We start from the raw sequence: 21,555 nt of genomic DNA on the forward strand, positions 1-21,555 counted from the left end.
GGAGGCGGAGGCGGCTCAGTCGCCCAGCCACCGCTATGAGGTCCGGTCGCAGCCTCCTCCCCCTCCTCTTGGGGGTCGCCTTTGCCCTTTGGAGCCCTCTGCTCTCCGTGTCTAGCAGGCGTAAGTGGGGCGAGCGCGGAGGGAGGGGTTGGGATGGTGTGCGACAGGAGGGGTTGCTCAGACCCCGAAAGCCCCGTCCCCGTCTGAAGCCCCTCCATCTGGAGCCTCCGGGATGCGCTCCGAACGCACAAGGGACCACCACCACCACCACCACCCCCGATTCCGCAGGGCCGACCGCGCCTAGAGACCCGCCGTTCTGCTCCCCTGGCTTCCCGGACACGGGAATAGCGGTCCCCCGGTCATCGCGGAGCCCTAGACGGGAGAAGGGGGAGGGGGGGCTAGTGAGGCTCTGCTGGGCGGGCTTTCTTTCGGGGTCCCGGTCTCGCCTCGGCGCTCTTGGGGCTTCGGGCAGGGGTCCCGCCTTCCCACCTGGGAGTCAGTCAGCGCACTCCGGACGGCTGTTGGAAGGCAGGCGGGGCGGGGCTCCATCGAAGGGGGCCGTGGGAAGGGGCAAGCGGCGGGGAAGGTCCGGAATCAGCTCTTAGGGCAAAATCTCGGAGAGGGGAGGCGAGGCCGGTGCAGAAGAAAACTTCGGTGGACGGAGGGTCCGCTCCCCGCCTTCCCCACGTCCCTTCCCTTCCCAAGACAAAGGCAACCTCGCCCCGTTTCCTCCTTTGAATGCTGACCAACTCCGGGCACCGTTTCTCCTTCCCTCCTGGTGGCCAAAGTCCTTCCTAAAATTCGGGCGACAGAATTCTCATCCCAGGTGTGACCTGAGAGCCCCAAAGAATCCCGGCTTCTTCCCAGCCAGAGCCTGGACTTCTCCAGGGGTTTTCTTGGACTGTCTCCCGTGGGGGGCTTTCAGTCCGGAGATCCCACCCCCACCCCACCCCACTCAGGGTGAGCAGATCAGGGCCAGATCAGACCACTCCCCCACTTCATTCAGGGGCTCCATTGAGATGCTGAGGTCTAACATCTCTTTCTGTGCACAAAGCAAACCGCCAAGGCTTCAAAGGAGATATTTAAAAATATCTGGATTGGAAATTTTGATCCCAATGTGGGAACCTGCTTCAGTTTGGAGACTCCATTGAATCTCATTACACACACACACACACACACACACACACACACACACACACAGACACACACGGCAGGATGGGAACCAGTCAAGGAGAGAAGCAGCCTGGAACTAAGGAGGAATTTCCTGAGGACAATTCATCAGTGGAAGGAGCTGCTTCAGAAGTTGTAGAGGTTTTGAAGAAGAGATCGAACCGCTGTTTGTCTGGAGTGGCCTAGGGTCTCCTGCCTGATCAGGGTGTAGGACTAGAAGCCCCCCGCCCCCCCCCCCCAGGTCCCTTCCAGCCCATGGATTCTATGGGGTGAAGCACCAGCATTCTGGTGTGATATTTCCCAGCTTCTTCAGGGCTTCAGGCTCAATGAGGTTCAGTTAAAATGTAATCATCTAACAAACACCAAAAAAAACCCCAAAACCAGCCCAGGATCCGGAGGGATCCTCCTTATGTCAAGTGATACCAGGGAGACCCCCCAGGCTCCGGATACAAATTCAATGAGGGTGAGGTTTTATTTAAGGCTTGTGGATCCAACGCCCAGAATCCCCAGCCTCTATTCGGGGACTGCTCTATCCGCCTGTGCACCTACAAGTGAGCCAATGTTGAGTTTCCCGGATCTCCTCCCTTGCCAGCCGACGGATTTCCTCCCTTGCCAGCCGACGGAAGCTGCAGCACCTTCCCCACCTATTTCGAAAGGTGTAAGGTCCCCAGAGAGCGTTATTTCTACAACGTCACCTCCAAGCGCTGCCAGATTTTCCGGGATTATGGCTGCCCCAGCAACATCAACAGCTACCTCACCCGGAGGAAGTGCCAGCAAGTTTGCTCTGAGATTGGTGAGCCCGGCTGTTGGGCAGGGAGGGGCAGGGCCAGAGGGCCCGTGAGAAAGGGGCAGGGGCCACGGGGGGGGCTTTGGAGGCAGGCTGTGGAGCAGCAGGGGTCTTCAGGAGGAGGGGTCTCCTGAGCCCCAGTGGGAAAATGCCCAATCCAGCTGCATGTCTCTTCTAGGCTTTTTGAGGAGGGGGCCGTCTGCCCTTGCATGACTCAGCCCCCCTTGGCTGGTTCTCCTTTGGTGCATCTCAGAGGCTCCCCTCTTTCCTGCACCTCCCCTTCTACACCCCCCCCTGTCTCTGATGGGGCTGCAAGAGTGGCACTTCCTCACCCATTGGGGCAGCCCTCCTGGGGGAGGGGGAAAGGCTGAGGTCCTGGAGAGACTGGGACTCAAGCCATGGGGGCTGCATGGGGCTTCACCGGCCATTGGCCTGAACCCAGGGCCCTGCTGGCCAGCAGCACGAGCTCAGGGGCTTCCTTTCAAGAGGGGGTGAGCCGAAGGGCAGGGGGGTCCCCTGAGACAGACAGGCAGGCAGGGAACACTTGGGGAGTGGGGGCGAAGGGAAGAGTCCGGAATGAATATGCAAAATGACAGATTTGCTTTGTTTGTACACATCTAATCCTATCCCTAAAGCCATCTGGAAGGGAGGGGTGGGTGTCCCCCCACTTCCAGGGGGCAGGCAAGAGCTCCTGCTGTGCAGAGCATGAAGGGATCAGAAGTGCCTGGAAGGAAGCCAAAAATGCAGCTGAGGGAGGAAAGGGAGAAGCTTGGGGTGGGGGAGGGAAGACGGGTTCCCTTGATCGGGGGGGGGGGGGGGGGGCTGCCAGTGGCCCAGTCTTCTGGCTCTCTGATTCTTTCCTTCCTTCCTTCCTTCCTTCCTTCCTTCCTTCCTCCCTCCCTCTCTCCCTCACTCCTTCCTTCCTTCCTTCCTTCCTTCCTTCCTTCCTTCCTTCCTCCCTCCCTCTCTCCCTCACTCCTTCCTTCCTTCCTTCCTTCTTTCCTTCCTTCCTTCCTCCTTCCTTCCCTCTAAAGCATCATCTATAGAGCTGCCTACCTAATGCCAACCTCTATCCCTCCCCTCCCCTCTGCAGATGTCTGCCAGAAGCCTCCTAAAAAGGGGACTTGCAATGAGAAATCGCAACGTTGGTTTTACGACCCAAAAACCGAAGATTGCAAAAAGTTCACTTTCGGGGGCTGCGGGGGGAACGCCAACCACTTCTACACACGTTGGGCCTGCCGGTTGAGGTGCCGCTATAGAGGTGGGTGTGTGAGATGCTGCACTGGGGGGGGGGGGGGCTGAAAGGTGGGAGGCCACGTGGGAAGCAGCAGAAGGTCCTGCATTCACGCCTTGAGGGCTGGGTGCAAAGAAGAGGAAGGGGGAAAGGACCCCCCTGCTCCACCCTCAAGCTAGGTGGGCTCCCCTCGCCCTTAAGCCTGTCCAGAAGAGAAGGTCCCCTTCCCCCAGGGAGGGGGGCTAGAGTCCCCCAAATGAAGGTGCCTAGATTGGAGGTGGGAGGGCACGAAGCCAATAGCCCTGGAGGGAGGGCTGGGGAGCCATTGGCCTGAACCCAGGGCCCTGCTGGCCAGCAGCAGAGTCTGAGGCTTCCTTTCAGGAGGGGGTGGGCTGAAGGGCAGGGGGGTCCCCTGAGACAGGCAGGCAGGCAACACTGGGGGGGGGGGCGAAGGGAAGAGTCCGGAATGAATATGCAAAATGACAGATTTGCTCTGTTTCTACACATCTAATCCTATCCCTAAAACCATCTGGAAGGGAGGGGTGGGTGTCCCCCCACTTATGCTCCCTTCATAGGCTGCTTGGAAGAATGGTTTAATGGAGCAGAACCACCAAGCCCATGGTCCTGGGTGCAGCCGGCCCAGTGGAGGGGAGAGGGAGGGTTATTGATGCCCTCTCTTGGGCCTTGCCCTTGAGCTTCCTGTTCCTGTGCAAGGACACGTATTCTATTGGCTCTCGTCAGGGTGGTCGTGTTGGTCTTGAAGCCAAGTTTGGTTGAAGGGTGTGGATGCAATGAAGGGCCTGAGAGCGAATCCTACCTTTGGTCACCCCTTGCTACTGGGAGTAATGGAGGACCACATCTGCACTTCGAAAGGCTGGCCTCACCTTAGGACAGTGATGATACAATAGCAGAGTTGGAAGGGACCTTGGAGGCCTTCTAGTCCAACCCCCTGCCTAGGCAGGAAACCCTATACCGTTTCAGACAGATGGCTATCCAACATCTTCTTAAAGACTTCCAGTGTTGGGGCATTCACAACTTCTGGAGGCAACTTCTGTTCCACTGATTAATTGTTCTCACTGTCAGGAAGTTTCTCCTCAGTTCTAAGTTGCTTCTCTCCTTGATTAGTTTCCACCCATTGTTTCTTGTTCTCAGGTGCTTTGGACAATAGTTTGACTCTTTCTTCTTTGTGGCAACCTCTGAGATATTGGAAGACTGCTATCATGTCTCCCCTAGTCGTTCTTTCTCTTAAGCTAAACATACCCAGTTCCTGCAACCGTTCTTCATATGTTTTAGTCTCCAGTCCCCTAATCCTCTTTGTTGCTCTTCTCTGCACTCTTTCTAGAGTCTCCACATCTTTTTTACATCGTGGCGACCAGAACTGAATGCAAATATTCCAAGTGTGGCCTTACCAAGGCCTTATAAAGCGGTATTAACCCTTCACGTGATCTTGATTCTATCCCTCTGTTGATGCAGCCTAGAACTGTGTTGGTTGTTTTGACAGCTGCTGCACACTGCTGGCTCCTATTTAAATGGTTGTCCACTAGGACTCCAAGATCCCTTTCACAGTTACTACTGTTGAGCAAGGTACCACCTATACTGTACCTGTGCATTTCGTTTTTCTTGCCTAAATGTAGAATCGTACTGATGGTGAACCATTTTGCCACTGAGTGCCCAAAGTGGAATGTTTTTGCATGTGCATGAATGTGTGCATGCCGCAGCTCCAGAAACCCGAAGACAGTTGGCCGGTGTACACAGGCCTATTTTTGGCCAGTTTGGGGCCATTTTCAGGCTGTTCTTTGGGTCATTTTTAGGCCATTTCTCGGACTGTTTTTGGCCTGAAAATGGCCCGAAAAAGGATCTGTTTTTTGGCTGTTTTGGGGGCCGTTTTCAGGCCATTTTTCAGCGCTCCGGCATCTGTGAAGACCAGCTGTGCATGTGCACGCCAGAAACCAGAAGAGCAGCTGGCAACTACACACGTGTCAGCAGTGAGGGCTCTGTATGCCACATCTGGCACGCGTGCCATTGGTTCTCCATCACGGCCTTTGGGTCTCCTTGGGGGTTTATGTCTTTAGGGAAATATAATATTCGGCCTTTTTTAATATCTCTCAAAATATTTCATTCTTTTAGGAAGGGTGGGTGCTAACTTTTTTTCCTTCCTTCCTTTCCTCCTTCTTTCCTTCCTTCCTTCCCTCCCTCTAAAGCATCTATAGAGCTGCCCACCTAATGCCAACCTCTATCCCCTCCCTCCCCCCCGCAGCCTCTTGCCTGCAGCCTCCTGAAGTGGGGCCTTGCGATGTCTTAGGGAAACACTGGTTTTACGATCAAAATACCCAAAGATGCAAGAAGTTCAATTCTGGGATGTGCGGGAAGAACCTCAACACCTTCAAAACGCATCCGGAGTGCCGGCAGATGTGTCTTAATAGAGGTGGGTGAATGACAGGTGGGAGGCCATGTGGGGAGGGTCCTGCATTCACACCTTGAGGGCCGTGTGCAAAGAAGAGGAAGGGGGAAAGAACCCCCCCCCCGCTCCACCCTCAACCTAGGTAGGCTCCCCTCGCCTTTAAGCCTGTCCCAGAAGAGAAGGTCCCCATCCCCCAGGAAAGGGAGCTAGAGTCCCCCAAATGTAGTGCCTAGATTTGTCAGGGGGTCCCGAAGGCAGAGGCTGGAGCAAAGCAGCCCCTCACAGTGGGGGAGGGGGGGTCTCTCTGGTTCTGGGACAGTTCAGCCTGGCAAGAAGGGGGGGCTCTCCAATGGCTGTGGAGGGAGGGAGGGAGGGCCAGGGAGCCCCCCCCTCCTGCAGCCGCCCAAGGAAGACGGTTCCTCAGGCCTCCTTCCCTTCCCAGGGTCTCCCTGAGGTCTCCGTGGATGGAAGCTCCACCTGCTTTGTGCTGAATTGAAAGAGAGGATGAGACCAGGCACAGGAAACCTCCAGGCGCCTTCCAAAGGGGGGGAATTCTGGAATAAACGATTGCCCGAAGGAGACGGTGCTCCCAGATGCTGTCTGTGTCTTTCATGGGAGTCTCTTCACCATTAAAGGAAGGCACATCTATGGGGGCCTCCACGAAATTGAACCAATAGATAAATACATAAATGTACCCATTGGCCACAGACCTGGCACACCTTGCTGGGTGCCCACCTGGCTGCTCTCCTTCCTCCTTGCCAGGCATACATTTTCTTCTGGCATAAACCTCGTCCTCAGAGCCCCTCCAAAACAAATTGAGATGGGGGGGGGTTGTTTCCCCGAAGGGGTCTTGCTCCCTTTTCCTGCCAGGAGAATGGAAGCAAGGGGGGGGATTCCCCAGAGCCCCTCTGAGCCCAAAGAGACGAAAGATCTGGAGACTGAAAGGTAGGAGGAACGATCAAGGGGTCTAGGTAGGTCCAGCCATCAAAGGATCCGGGAGGTGAAGACAGTTTTGTACTGGATGACAATTGAGGGGCTGCCAGAAATTAGAGGGGATGAATTATTCTCCAAAGCATCAGAAGGGATGCATTGTTTCTCCAAAACAATGGATGGGAACTAATCAAGGAGAGAAGCAACCTGGAACTAAGGAGGAATTCCCTGAGAACAATTCATCAATGGAAGGAACTGCTTCAGAAATGGTAGAAGAGATTGGACCACATTTGTCTAGAATGGTCTAGGGCAGAGGTTCCCATAGTGGGCGGTATCGCCTTCTGGCGGGCGGTGGGATGACTTAGGGGGTGTGCTAAGAGGCAAGGCGGGCAGCAGGGGGCGCTAAGAGGAAAAAAAGATCATGTATTGTGTTGGCTGCAGAGGGCGTCGCCCCTAGTTGGTTGGTAGCTTCCCCTTAGCTAATTCTCAGATGGAAAGGAGAAACTTGCCAAGCAGAAAATGGACTGTTTAAAGCCCATCGGCGCGGACAGAAGGACGAAATTACCCAAACAAACCTGGAAATAGCTGCGGGTTTCCCTTTAAGCAACGTCACCACCCTCCCCTCCAATCACTGCCTTCCTCCCAGGAGAGGGGCACGCGCCGCTTCAATCGCCCGCCCCCCCCCCAACACCGACGGCGTGTTAACCGACCGGCTTGGCTTGTGAAAAGGTGTTTTTTTTTAAACCGTCGGTGGGTGGGGAGATCGTGCACAATGTTGTTAGGGGGGGGGGGAAATCCCCACCAATCAAATTCTAGTTGTGCTTGCGAAAGAGCTCTTTGCCACTGGTTTAATAAACGGTCACATATTTCGTGCCATCCTTTTCCTTTGCACGGAGACGCTGCTGGGGTAAAACTACCTGGGCAGAGGGGGTGATGAGCGGAAGTGCGGTCGCTCCCTTTTGGTGGTGTGGATTTTGGTTAGGGAGGTTTGGATTACCAGCAGGAGGGAGCTCGCATTGCAATCTTCCGTTCCTAGCCTTGGAAATACAGGTGTTGTTAAACTCACGGGAGCTTTCTTTGATATAGGTATAGTATACTATATGTATATACTACTATAGTATAGGTCAGGAGTCCCCAAACCTGGCAACTTTAAGACTTGTGGACTTCAACTCCCACAATTCTCCAGCCAGCATAGCTGGGAGTTGAAGTCCATAGCTGTCTGGAGAATTCTGGGAGTTGAAGTCCACAAGTCTTAAAGCTGCCAAGTTTGAAGACCTCTGGTATAGGTTCTCCTGCTTGAGCAGGGGGCTGGACCAGAAGACCTCCAAGGTCCCTTCCAGCTCATTTATTCTAAATTTATAAAAGCTCCACTCAATGCTGGTCGTGGGTGGATTTTCTTTTAGGATATGTGTTTAGTTTTTGAAATATCCCCATTCTTATCCTCTCTCCTTGCGGAATTACTGGCTTTGAATAGTTGATTCGGCGAGCAGAAGTTTAGCCATTGAAACCACGTCAGCATTTAAAGACAGAATGTTTGTGTCGTGCAAAATAATTGGCAATCTGAAGGAGAGAAGATTATATTGTATGCCTTTGTATGTGTGGATATGTGCACACATAAATTTTGCAGCAGGGTTAACAATGACCAAAGCACCTCTTGGTTAGCATAGCCAATAAGAAACTTGGCTAATAATATTAAGGCAAGTATCTGCAATTATCTGTCCATGGTTGCTTAAAAAAATGACACCAGAGTTTCTTGCCATTTTTGGATGGGGACTGGATGAAAACAGTAATACAAATCTTAAAATTGAGATATTTTTTTTAAAAGGAAAAATAGATTGTACTTCAGTTTTGCTTAGATGTGTGATGTGAGTCAACCGTTTTTGATATTTAGACCACCAAATCTTAAAGACTATGCAGATGGTTTGGAAGGGGTTAGTAGCAAAGCTAGTGTTGATATTGTGGAAATTAATGAAACTGAAAATTACAATGATGTTATTGCAGGGATGTGACTATCCAGCTAAAGTTGTTTCTCTGACATTCTAAGACTTAGATGTCTGAGCGATATCAGGATCTTCTTTTGATGGAAATTCCAGATGGGTGATGGGTGATAAATCCATTTTCAGATACTGAGGAAGATGGGGTAGTGGAGGAACAACTCACAGAGCTGCAAAATGACATTGAGCTGAAGCCAAAGTTTAAGAAATCGTACCAAGAGTTTTGGTTACAGAAAGTAATTTCTGATCGCTATCCTACACTATGGACTGTGGTTAAGAAGCTCCTTGTTGCATTTCCAACCTCATATTTGGTGGAAGATGGCTTCAGTGTGGTCATCCAACTTCTCTCCAAGCAAAGAAATGGACTCCAGATTACTGAATGTGGTGATTTAAGACTCCTGCTAAGTGACTTAAAACCAGACATTGGGAAACTGGTATCACTTCATCGAGCCCATCCATCACATTAAGAATTTACTGAACAGTGAAGTAGTTACTAAATTTTGCTAAGTTTACTAAGTTACTAGTTCCTAAGGTTCTTGATAAATGACTATCAGACTTTGAAAACCTGGTATCACTGGATCATGTTCAACAATTTTGTTGAATTAACATTAACTAAAAAGGTTTTTAAATTGGATTTTGAATAAATGTGCAATTAATTGTTGCAGTTTTGAATTTTACTGTTACTATCTTCCTTCCGTCGTGCAAACCGCCCAGTCACATGACCCCCCCAGCCACGCCTACCAAGCCACGCCCACAGAACCGGTAGTAAAAAAATTGAATTCCACCACTGGGTGGGGGGCACTGAGTATCAGTTTGTAGCACCAAGGGGGCAGTGGACTGAAAAAGTTTGGGAACCACTGGTCTAGGGTCTCCTGCCTGGGCAGGGGGTTGGACTAGAAGACCTCCGAGGTCCCTTCCATCTCATGGATTCTATGGGGTGCAGCACCAGCATTCTGGTGTGACGTTTCCCATCGCTTCAGGGTCCCTGAGTTTCATTCAAAATATAAGCCTGGAACAAACAAAACAAACAAAACCATCCCAGGATCCCAAGGCTCCGGATGCAAATTCTATTAGGGGTGGGGGTCTTGTGGATCCAGCTCCCAGAAATCTCCAGCCTCTATTCAGGGGCTGCTCTATCCCCCCCCCACACACACACACACACCCAGGCCAGAGCACCTACAAGTGAGCCAGGTTTTGAGTTCCACTGATGTCCTCCCTTGCCAGTCGGGGGGGGGCTGCAACCCCTTCCCCAAGGATTCCAAACGATGTGGGGAGCCTGGGGAGCCTTCCGTTTACCACGGGTGCCCCAGAACGAGAGCAACTACCCGACTATTAAGCGATGCCAGAAATACTGCAGAGAGCCAGCTGGGCGGGGAGGAGCAGGGGCTGGGGGGCCGTGGGAAAGGGGCAGGAGCCATGGGGGCCAGACTGAGGAGCAGCAGAGGTCTTCGGGGGGGGGGTCTCCTGAGACCTGGTGGAAACAGGCACAACCCAGTTGCATGCCTCATCTGGGTTTTTTGGGGGGGAGGGGGCGTTCTGCCCTTGCACGATGCAGCCCCCCGTTGCTTGGTTCTCCTTTGGTGCAGCTGATCTCAGAGTCCAGTATGGGGTGGGGGGAAGATCCCGTTACCTGCACCTCCTCCCCCCCTCCATACGCTGTCTCTGATGGGGCCGCATGAGTGGTGCTTCCCCACCCACCACGGCAGCCCTCCTGGGGGAGGGGGGAGGGGCTGGGGTCCTGGAGGGACTGGGATTCAAGCCAGGGGGGGCTGCATGGGGCTTCACCGGCCATTGGCCTGAACCCAGGGCCCTGCTGGCCAGCAGCAGAGTCTGAGGCTTCCTTTCAAGAGGGGGTGGGCCGAAGGGCAGGGGGTCCCCTGAGGCAGGCAGGCAGGCAGGCAGGGAACACTTGGGGGGTGGGGGCGAAGGGAAGAGTCCGGAATGAATATGCAAAATGACAGATTTGCTCTGTTTGTACACATCTAATCCTATCCCTAAAACCATCTGGAAGGGAGGGGTGGGTGTCCCCCCACTTCTGCTCCCTTCATGCTCTGCACAGCAGGAGCTCCTGCCTCCCCCCCCCCCGCCACTTCCAGGGGGCACCTGCTTGAAAGGAGGAGAGGGTCCTGCCACAGCTCCCCTCAACCCACACCTTGAGGGCTGTGTGGAAAGAAGAGGAAGGGGGAGAGTCCCCCACCCCACCCCGGCAGCCCTGCAGAAGGAGCCCTTTTCCTGCCTTCCCCCCCCCCCCATAAGATTCTCTGCTTGAAAACCCCCAACTTCTGGACTCTGGAGGTAAATTGTTCCACTGGTTATTTGTTCCCACTGTAGGGAAATTTCTTCTTAGTTCCAGGTTGCTTCTCTCCTTGCTTAGTTTCCATCCATTACTTCTCTTTCTTTGGGGCAGCAGCCCCTCAGATACTGGAAGATGCCTTCATGATCCCCTCCCCCTCCAGTCTACCTTTCTCAAACTAAATGAAATGAGGTAATTCCATGGGTCCCTTTGTGACCATAATTTAAGGACTGAGCCAAAGGAGAGCAACTTCAGGGAAGAACAGGGACTTCATTAGACATTTTTATCCTAAGTAGCTCAGGGTGGTGAACGTACCTAATACTCCTCTCTCCTCTTGTTTTCCCTGGGCTGGGCTGAGAGAGAAGGGCTGGTGGAAAGTCACCCTAAGGCAGGACTAGAATTCGCTGCTTGAAGAGGGGGTCAGACTAGAAAGCCTCCGGGGTCCCTTCCAACTCTCTTATCCTCTGTTCTGGGGGCTCCTGTCCTGGAAGCGAAGAAGCTGGGGGGGGGGGGGGACGGACGGCTGGACACGGCTGCCTCCTGCTGGCCACTTGCAAAAACTGTTGCCAAACTCTGCCCAACCCCCACGGCCCCAGGGCAGGAGGGAGGAGGGAGCGAGGTATGAGGAGCTAGTCAGGGCCAGACCGGGGCATGTGCAAACACCTCTGAGATGCCGTGAGGTTTTCAACAGTGACTTCACAGAAGACGCCTTAGGTGGCTACTCTCTATACCCCAGTGGTGAAATCTAATTTTTTTCCTACAGGTTCTGTGGGCGTGGCTTGGGGGTCATGTGACTGAGTGGGCATGGCTATGTCATCATGTGACTGGGGGATCAAAAGACAGAAACTCGCTTTGACAATGCCTTGCTAGAGCAGGGTTGGACTGGATGACCTCCAGGTTCCTTCCAGCCCTGGATTATCCTCTGAAGCTGCGTCTAGGGCAGTGATGGCAAACCTTCTTTGACTTGTGTGCCAAAAGGAGGGGGGTCGTGCATGGGCGGGCAACACCCATAATGCTATGCACATGACCTCAGCGCCCATGCGCGCACACCCAGCACTCCCCCCGTTTTTGCCGTGCTTTTTTCACCCTCCCCATGCAAAAAACGGCCATACAAGCAAACTGGGAGTCACTCTGGTTGGCTCGTAGGGTCATTTTTGCCCTCCGGAGCCTTCAGCGAAGCCTCCTGAAAGCCCCTGAAGGCTCCAGAGGACGTAAAAAGGCCCTATGGACAAACCGGAAGTCACTCCTGAAGGCTCCGGAGGGCTAAAGCCGGCCCTACCAGCAAACCGGAAGTATCTTCCCGAGCTTCAGGTTTGCCCGTCGGGCTGGTTTTTCACGCTCCAGAGACTTCAAGGAAGCCACCAGAGGGGGAAAAATGGCCTCAAAAGAAGGTCGAAGTCAACTGGCCAGAGCTCCCATGCCTCCCAGGCCCTGACGAATGGCTCCGCATGCCACCTGTGCCACCTGTGCCATACGGCCTAGGGCCAGGTTTGTAGTCCTTCTTTCCTCTCCTTTTTTCCTCCCTTTCTCTCTTTTTTCTTTCTTTCTTTCTTTCTTTCTTTCTTTCTTTCTTTCTTTCTTTCTTTCTTTCTTTCTTTCTCAGCACCCCTCCCCCCCCTGCCCTTTTCTCAGTCCCATGAAACACAACCAGCTAATTTCATGCCGTAAAGTAGGCATCCGCGTCAATCAAGCCACATTCCTAGCCTGGGCACAGGGGTCCCACATAGCTGGCTGGGGGATTCTGGGAGTGGAAGCCCACAAGTCTTCAAGTTGCTAAGAGTGGAGACCCCAGATTAGTGGCTACAGGGTAGAAACCCTCAAAAAGCACCAAGACTTTGTAAAAAATCTGCCCCAAAACACAAAGGACACTTTTTTCCAAAGCGTATTTTAAAAAACTGTGCACGTAGTGTGTGTGTGTGTGTGTGTGTGAGAAAAACAGTATTAGGCAGCGCAAGTAGTCCTTGACTCACAGTAATTTTCGTTTAGGACTCTTGCGACATTCTTGTGGTCATGTGATTAAAATTCAGGTGCTTGGCAACCGGTCCATATTTATGACGGTCGCAATGTCTGAGGTCACGTGATCCCCTTTTGCGACCATCTGACGAGCAAAGTCAATGGGGAAGCCGGATTCACTTAACAACCGTGTGACTAACTTAGCAACTGCAGCACTTCACTTAACAATGGTGGCAATAATGGTTCATAAAACAAATGTCTCGCTTAGCAACACAAATGTTGTGCTCTATCGTGGTCATAAGTTGAGGAGTCTGGAAGCAGTTGGATACAACACAGATTGGGACTCTCCTGGCTCCAAATTAAATTGAAATTAGAAGTTTTAATTTGTTTAAAAATGAAAGCTTCAGAACCCAGGCTCCCAGGATTGTGCTTCGAATCCCCCTTCCTGGGCTCCATCCCTCCCCGGGGGCTGCGGTTAGGGGCCCGACCCTCCCACAAGGTCTCCCCAGGCGTCAAATGTCGGCTTCCCGTCACTGTCGGCATCTCCCGCCTGAGGAAGAGCTGCCATTTCTCCCATCAAGCCAGGCTCGGCCCCTTCGGCCCCCTCGTCGCTCCAGGCATCGTGGTAGGAGTCAGCGTCAAAGGGGTCCTTGCTCAATCCGTAATCCAGTTCCTTGTCAAAGGCATCGTCGCCATCTTGGTTTCCTCCTGGGGGGCCTCCTTCATCCTCTTGGCCCTTCTCCCCCTCCTCTCCTTCATCATCGTCATCAAAGAGGCCTTCCTCCTCCTCCTCCTCCTCCTCCTCCTCCTCCGCTTTCTTCCCCGCCTCAGTTTCCTCCTCAGGGTTGGGCTCCTTCTTCTCGGCTTCAGGTTTCCCACCGTCTCCTGGCTTTTCGGAGGAAGCCTGCTTGTCAACAGGTGGGTGTTTCTCCTGCCCCACCTGGGAAGGCAGCTTCTCTCCAGATGGGGGCTTTTCACCAGCCAGGGGCCTGCCAGGGGCCTCGGGGCCACTCTTAGCAGCTGGCTCCTCTCCAGATGTGGGGCCTACCTGATGCCCAGCAGGCAAAGCCGGCTTCGGCTTGTCCTGAGTTGTGTTTCCAGGACCAGGAACCGGCTCTTCCGTTGGGGTGGCCTTCCCCGCTGGAGGCCTGGGTTTGTCACCTGGGGTGCTGGAAGTGGGCTCCCCACTAGTGTTTGTCTTCCCAGCAGATGTGGCCACGTGACTGGGATCCCAGACTGGGTTCCAGGTTTCCAGATTGGGCAATTCTGGTCTGGAAGCCAGCTTGGGTCTGCCAAGAGAGCTGGGCTTCTCCTCCCCACCAGGCAATAGAGGAGCTCTTCTCAGCTCAGGCCAGGTGTCCTTCTCAGGTGCCCCTTGGGGTTCTTCAGCTGGTCTGGGACCCCCAGAAGATTCAACTTCCAGGTTATTTGCTGGTGGTCTTTCCGGCTGTGGGTTCTCTTTACAGAGACCTTCTGCCTGGAGGGGAAGGCTGCCCTCCTTGCCAGCCCCCGTCTCCCTGTCCCCCCCACTTTCCTTCCCCTGGGCCAAAGGGCTCTTCTGGGCCACCATGCATGCCAGCCTTGCTTCCTCCTCCTGCCAGATCTTGTCCTGGGGGGCTTCTCCAGGGACACCACTGGGGGGAAGAGGGGGCTGCCCAGAAGTCCCTGAATAAGAGAAAGAGAGAAAGGGAGAGAGAAGAGAAAGGGCATCAGAGGGAGGGAGATCTGGAGCTGCCAGTGGATGGTATGGAGGGGGCGGTGGCTGGTTCTCCTGGGCTCCTCCTGGGGCCCCACTGGAACTCAGCTGATGGGCCCCTCATTCCCTCTGAGAGGATGGAGATCCTTCCTTCTCCTTCTGGGTTCCCTCCCCCAAAGAAGGACCTGGACGTCGTCTCCTTAGTGAAAAACATCATGATGTTCCCTAGTTGGGCAATGAAACATCTGCAAGGAAACGTCCTCCTCCTTTTCACACACACCCCTCCCCTCTAAAACAGATGATGTTCCCTAGTTGGGCAATGAAACATCTGCAAGGAAACGTCCTCCTCCTTTTCACATACCCCCTCCCCTCTAAAACAGATGATGGTACCTAGTTGGGCAATGAAACATCTGCAACAAAACAGCCAAGGACCAAACAGTCTTCCACCTCGCCCTTTCATCCTCCTCCCCCCCCCTCTTTCGTTCCCCTGCATTCTGCAAACTTCTCTCCCTTGTAGCGCTGGTCATGTTCCCTAGTTAGGTCACGAAACGTCTGCAAGACAACCACCAAGCTCTGAGAGCACCAAGGACCCCTCATGTCAACCACAAATTCTCCTTTATTGGTACAATCAATGGCCTTGGCTCCCCTAGATCAGAGGTGTCCAATCGTGGCAACTCTAAGACTTCTGGAATTCCCCACCCAGGCAGGTTGGAAGTTGAAGTCCACAAGTCTTCAAGTGGCCAAGGGTGGACCCCCACGACTGGATTCTTCCGTAGATTTTGCCTGGGCTCTCACTAAAAACACCACCTTTGACACGGGACCCTTCCTCTGCTATTTTTGTCTGTTTCTTTCCCCGGCTTCTTCACCTTGTTGATGGGTCAAAAATTCAGTATGAAAGGCAGAAACTGTTTCGCGTCCCTTATATTACGCAATCACACCACTTGTTATGAGGTGTGTAATTACAACTAGCCTGTTATTTCCACTGAGCCTTTGATGTTTTCTTTGTATTTCTATTTTTTGTTTCTATGCAAAACTCAGACGTCCCAGGAATTTGCGAGGTGCGTTTCTGTTTGTCTACAAAATATGCTGGGGGTGGACAAACTCAGTGGAGCTGAGCACCTCCCAACCCTTCCAGGTATAAATTAGAGAAAAACACCTGGAAATAATTAGGAGGAAATGAATGGTTAGTAATCAGAATTATGGCGCAGGGACTGGTCAGCTCTGCCTCCCAAACCAGGGCAAACTGACTCGACACACACACACACACACACACACACACACACACACACTCCTTCCTCCTCACTAACATTCTCCTCAGGGAGGCCACTTTAAGACTTGGGAACTTCAACTCCCAGAATCCCCCAGGCAGCCATTCAGTAGCATGACCTGGTACAGAGGCATCCAACTTTGGAAACTTTAAGACTTGTGGACTTCAACTCCCAGAATTCCTCAGCATGGCTGCCTGGGGAATTCTGGGAGGTAAAGTCCACAAGTCTTAAACTTGCCAAGTTTGGAGGCCCCTGTTTTAGAACACAGAATCCTAGGGCTGGAAGGGACCTCGGAGGTCTTCTAGTCCAACCCCCTGCTCAAGGCTGGAGGCCTTATTCCAAGCTGTTCAAGTGGTTTTGTAAAGGAGGGCCCATGCAATGCTCCCCTAAGTGTTCTTGGGGGCATCTCAAAGGCCAACAGGAAACCCCATGCTTAAGGTTCCTGCTTAAGGACCGCTGCAAAAAAGTCATAAAATTGGCTTGATCAAGTGACCAGAATACCAGAGTTGGAAGGGACCTTGGAGGTCTTCTAGTCCAACCCCCTGATCTAGCAGGAGACCCATTTCAGACAAGTGTTTGTCCCGACTGACCTGTTTTATAACCGTTACGACAACCGCAATGAGCAGGTTCCGCTACAGTCATAATTCAAGGACTGCCCATAGCCAAACCTTGGCCTCTTACGAGAGAAAGGATGCAGCAACTCAGCCGCCGAGTCTTCAGGGTCCCTTCCTCCCCTCCTGGCCCACCCCCCTCCCTTGCCCAGGTGCAGCCCAAGCAGGTGCCTAGGAGCAAGCGGGGGAGTGGCTTCCTTCCCCTGGGCTCAGCGTTAGCCGGTACTCACTCCGGGGTGATGGTGCAGCCGGCAGCCCCGTCCAGAGGGCCACGGAGCCCACAAGCAGCCAGAGGGCCCCTGGCGTCATCCCGGCACCCAGAAGCAGACGGCTCCTGGGGCCCAGACTGCGCTTTTTCCCAGGCTATAAAGGCTGCCCTAGGTGGGGCTGTGGGGAGGGAAGGGAGCGGCCTGCCAGGCCCTCTGATGAAGCGCCTCCTGGCTCCCTTCCTCCAAGCCACCCCAGGAGCCTCTGCCTCCCACACAGCAGCAGCAGCAGCTGCCGCCTGACAGATCCGGCAGCAGGACAAACCCAGATCCCCCAGAGCCTCCTTGGAGGGAGAGAGCTGGACCCCGAGGATGGCGGCTCTGGCTTCTCCCGCCCGGGGAGGGTCCGGGAGATCCCAGAGGTTCTTCCCGTCTGCCCAGGCAACACACACACACTTGGGGTCTTCCGAGATCCCCCAGCCAGGAACATCCCTTCTGCAAACATGGCAGCAGTACAATTTCAGGCACTTTCCTTCAACTCAGTTCAGACTAGACTTGGAAGGGGATCCTGGAGGTCTTCTAGTCCACCCCCCTGTTCAGACAGGAAACCCTATACGAGGGATGGCGAACCTTTTTCTTATGGCGGGCCAAATTGTGTCCATGTGCGCTATTCGCACCCACCACACATTCCCAGACCAATTCAATCCTCCCCCCCCACCTGTGTATGTGTTTACACCCCCACCATCATCCATGCGCGCATGACCCCTTCCCTTTCCTGAACACTGGGGAGGGTGAAAAGGCCCCCGCCCAGACCTCCAGAAGGCCAAAGGTCAGCTGGCCGGCACACGCGTGCACACCGGAGCTGACAACTAGCAGGCCAGCAAACATGGCTCCACGTGCCACAGGTTCCCATCATGGCCCTACGCTACTTGAGCCTCCTCTTCCTCTTCACCCCCTTTTGCCACCTTCTGACCTGCGAAGCCAGATTCACTTAACAACCGGGTTCCTAACTCAGCCACTGCTGTGAGTCACCTGATAGTTGTGCCAAGAAAGGTGGGGAAATGGGGCAAAGCTCAGTGAACAGGCTCAACGGAGGTTGCAAGCCAAGGACTACCTGGGGGGGCTGTGCCTGCCCTTGCGCTGTGCAGAGTCAGCCGCTCTGGCTTTGGCAGCACTGCCGTTCCTCCGCCTGCAGCCTCCCAGAATCAGGCGTGCTTATTCATGGCTTGGCGTCATCGCCCACAATCGCTGGCAAACGCGCCCAGACCTGGTACGCTTCGGTTTATTCATTTTATCTATTCAGAGGATAGATATGGCTGCCCACTCGCCCTCAGTGGCTCTGACTGGCTTACAGACAATAAAAAGCCCAGCATAACAAGAATAAAAACTGTGACCCCCCACAACCCCACCCCACTGGCCACAATGAGTAAACCAAAAGTAGATGTACAGACTGGGTGAAAGCAGCGACTTAATGGCAGCGACTGTGAGAGGGATCGTGGAGTCTTAGTGGACAACCCATTAAATAGGAGCCAGCCGTGTGCAGCCGCAGCCAAAAAAGCCAACACAATTCTAAATTGTGTTTACAGAGGGATACAGTCAAGATCGAGGGAGGTACTAATACCACAGTGTCGTTTGGGCTCAATTGTGGTCATAAGTGAAGACGGGCCACGATTACATGCAACGTAGCCCGTGTGGGCAACGCAGAACACATAGGCAGCCCCCCCCCCCATCTGCCGCTCCTTCTACAGACACCTCCCTTGGCCTGGTTTGGCAAAGAGACGCATGGAGGAAGGCTGAGGAGGAGATGGGTCCCTGCCTTCTCCTGAATCTCCATCACTCTTTGCCCATCTCCACTTGGCAGAGACCGGAAGAAGCGGCCCGGCCCGGAGCAGCCTGTAGGTCTGGGCCAGAGGGATTAGTAGATGCCTCTTCTCTGAGTAGTAGGTCCTTCTCGGCCTGCATGGAACAACGTTCAGCCCCCATTCACAGCCTCCGGCATTCCCAACATTCTAGCAGGACACCATCATCCATATGCTAATGTGTCTTTAATGGGACAATGACCTCAAGGAATTGAGAAATGATAACCATCCTCATTTCATCACTTACAAGAACAGGAAGCAGCAGCCAGCTAGGAACAATCTCTACCAGTCTTGGTGGAGACAGCAACATGGATCGCCTGGCGGGACTAGCTTGTCAGACCTGCCCCAATCCAAACCCTCAGGAAAGAAAAACCCTCGACTCCCTTCGGTTCTTTCACTAAGGACGGCGGTTGCAGTAAAAAGTCCAGCAGGCTCTGAAATCTTCCCTGTTCACCAAATACAAAAATACGGTGTAGGTTGTTGCCCCCAGTATGCCCCTCCCCCGTGACCAGTCCGCTTCCAGCCAACCGGAGCTGGCCAAAATGTTTTGAGAACTCTGTGCCGCATATTTCTCAGGGTGCCTAACTGTGGGATGCTGGTAGAAACCGAATGCGGCTGCCCAGGTCCTCATCACCCGGCATTCCCTCCTCCCAATTTCTTACCAAACTTTTATTGCCCTGTCATCCTTCCCCCTTTCCAGCCTTTGATGGCAGGATGCCTGTGAGGTGCCAAGCCGAAGCGTTCCTGGGGCAGGTGCCTTGCCTGCCTCCCGCAGGGCTCCCTAGGAAGAGACCCCCTGTCGGCTCAAGGAAAGACGACAGAAAGGAAGCAGGTTGAGGGGCAGCTGGTACACCTGATGATCTCCTCTACATCACAGGGGTCTCCAACCTTGGCAACTTTAAGACGTGTGGATTTCAACTCCCAGAATTCCACAGCCAGAGTAGCTGTCATCTGTAATTTCATAAACCATTTTTATGAAATGAAGGTTATCATAAAGCCTTTTAGAATATGTTGTAAGACATTTCCTGCGGTCAAGTGAATAACAGAATGACAGAGTTGTAAAGGATCTTGGAGATCTTCTATTTGTTTAGTGACTGTTCGAAGTTAGCACGGAAAGAACAGATTAACAGAGTTGGAAGGGACCTTGTAGGTCAGTGATGGAGAACCTTTTGTGGCTCGCGTGCCAAAAGCGGAGGGAGCACAAGGGGGTCGCCACACCCATAATGCTATGCGCACGACCCCAGCTCACATGTGCGCATGACCAGTGATCCCCCCCCCATTTTTGGTGTGCTTTTTCACCCTCCCCAGGCTCCAGAGGCTTTATAGCAGCCTGGGAAGCGTGAAAACAGCCTACCCCCCTCCCGAGACCCTCCGGAGACTTCAGGAGCTTCCCTGAAGCCTACAAAGTGCGAAAACAGGCCCTATGGGCAAACCGGAAGTTCAGGAACAAACTTCCGGTTTGTTCGTTGGGGCGGTTTTAGCCCTCCGGAGCCTTCAGGGGCCTTCAGGCGGCTTCCCTGAAGGCTCCGGAGGGCAAAAAAATGACTGTACAAGCAACCCGGAACACAGGATTGTTTTTTGCCCCCCCTCCCCCCCAGAGCCTTCAGGGAAGCCTCCGGAGGGCTAAAACCAACCCTACGAGCAAACCGGAAGTACGTTCCCGAAGGTCGAAGTCAGCTGGCTAGCATGTGCATGCGCGCCGGACAGCTGACAGGGCAACACCTTGCGCGCCCGGACAAATGGCTCCACATGCCACCTGTGGCACATGTGCCATAGGTTCGCCATCACGGTTGTGGGTCACCTAGTCCAAGCAGGAAACCCTACCCCATTTCTGACAAATGGCAGCTCAATCTCTTCTTGAAAGACTCCAGTGATGAAGCTTCCACAACCTCTGAAGTTGCTCCACTGGTTAATTGTTCTCCCTGTCAGGAATTTTCTCCTTAGTTCTAAGTTGCTTCTCTCCCTGATTAGTTTCCATCAATTGCCTTCTGGTGAACAGGTTGACTCCCCACCCCTTCTTTGTGGCAACCCCTGAGATATTGGAATACTGCCATCATGTCTCCCCTAGTCCTTCTTTTCTCTAGATTAGCCAGACCCAATTCCTGCAATTGTGCTTCATATGTTTTAGCCTAATCCTCTTTGTTGCTCTTCTCTGCACTCTTTCTAGAGTCTCCACATCTTTTCTACATCGCGGTGACCAAAACTGGATGCAGGATTCTAGGTGTGGTCTAAGCAGGGCATTATAAAGTGCTAATATCCAGCCGTTTGTAGAGTTCAGTAGGGGCTACTTTCAGGGCAGAAATGTCTGACGCTCTCCCTGAATTATTAAGAAATTTCCAATGACTGCACTACACTAGAGGGCTCTGAGGAACCTGGGATGGATGATCCAAGAGGTCATGGAGTTCTCTAGTTCCCATTTAAAGAGGAAGTCCCTGGGTAATGACGGCCTTGGTAACCACATGTGCAATTTTGCAAATGCTGTTCAGGGGCTGGGAAGCACAGAGAGGGAGGGAGAGCGAAGGTTTGCAGAATGCATATATGAATATATACATACATGTTTGGGGAGCCTCATGCCTGAGCCTTTATCAATGGGCAAACAGAGAGGAACCTGCTTTTTTGATGCAAGCTGTCTTTACACCCCAAGGCCAAAGGCTTCCTGGCGTTTCCCTCTGCACATCCTGCCCCCAACCACGGCCCCATGCAGATATCCCTTGACTTACAGCAGTTGGTTCAGTGACCATTCAAAGCTACAGGGGCACTGAAGAAAATCTCTGTTTGGATTCCTTGCCATCCTAAAGTCCAGAGACAGATCATCTTTCTTTTTCTTTCTTTCTTTCTTTTTATTGGATTTATATGCCGCCCTTCTCCCAAAGGACTCAGGGCGGCGTACAACATTAAAAAACACACATCCCGAAAGTTAAAAAGAAATTAAATACATATCCAAAAAAAACCAACCCAATTTATAGGATCATGTGTGTCAGTGTGACCTCAGTCAGGAGGGAGGCTTTGTGGAAATTCTCTCCTTTTCTTAGAGATTTGTAAGACTGCCCATCTTACAGCTTGGGTGACTGACAGCAACAAATGTTGCTTCTCTTAGATTTAATCAAAGCTTCACACAATGTGTGCCAGTTCCGATTGTTTCTCCAGAATCCA

General features: G+C 53.0%; 2 protein-coding genes across 2 annotated transcripts; one reads left to right on the forward strand and one right to left on the reverse strand.

Annotated features, from left to right (window-relative positions):
* On the forward strand, positions 1-6,226 carry LOC309389588 (BPTI/Kunitz domain-containing protein-like). Its single transcript, XM_081948140.1, has 5 exons — positions 1-120; positions 1,787-1,963; positions 3,051-3,218; positions 5,449-5,616; positions 6,035-6,226. The coding sequence occupies exons 1-5, from the start codon at positions 36-38 to the stop codon at positions 6,043-6,045; spliced, it is 609 nt and encodes a 202-aa protein (XP_081804266.1). The 5' UTR covers positions 1-35; the 3' UTR covers positions 6,046-6,226.
* A 7,011-nt stretch (positions 6,227-13,237) lies between these two features.
* On the reverse strand, positions 13,238-16,646 carry LOC309390117 (uncharacterized protein; the record flags this gene model as incomplete). The annotated part of the gene is made up of 2 exons (XM_081949197.1): positions 13,238-14,427; positions 16,568-16,646. The coding sequence occupies 2 exons, from the start codon at positions 16,644-16,646 to the stop codon at positions 13,238-13,240; spliced, it is 1,269 nt and encodes a 422-aa protein (XP_081805323.1).
* Positions 16,647-21,555: the final 4,909 nt, after the last annotated feature.

Source organism: Natrix helvetica, assembly GCF_964273705.1.
Source record: "Natrix helvetica genome assembly, chromosome: 3".
NCBI classification, from domain to species: Eukaryota; Metazoa; Chordata; class Lepidosauria; order Squamata; family Natricidae; genus Natrix; species Natrix helvetica.

What these genes read in the sequence shown, in the direction of transcription:
- LOC309389588 (XM_081948140.1), top strand. Translation starts at nt 36, where the DNA reads ATGAGGTCCGGTCGCAGCCTCCTCCCCCTCCTCTTGGGGGTCGCCTTT. An exon ending in GCTCTCCGTGTCTAGCAGGC is followed by an intron (nt 121 to 1,786) that starts GTAAGTGGGGCG and finishes CTCCCTTGCCAG; the next exon opens with CCGACGGAAGCTGCAGCACC. An exon ending in GTTGAGGTGCCGCTATAGAG is followed by an intron (nt 3,219 to 5,448) that starts GTGGGTGTGTGA and finishes TCCCCCCCGCAG; the next exon opens with CCTCTTGCCTGCAGCCTCCT.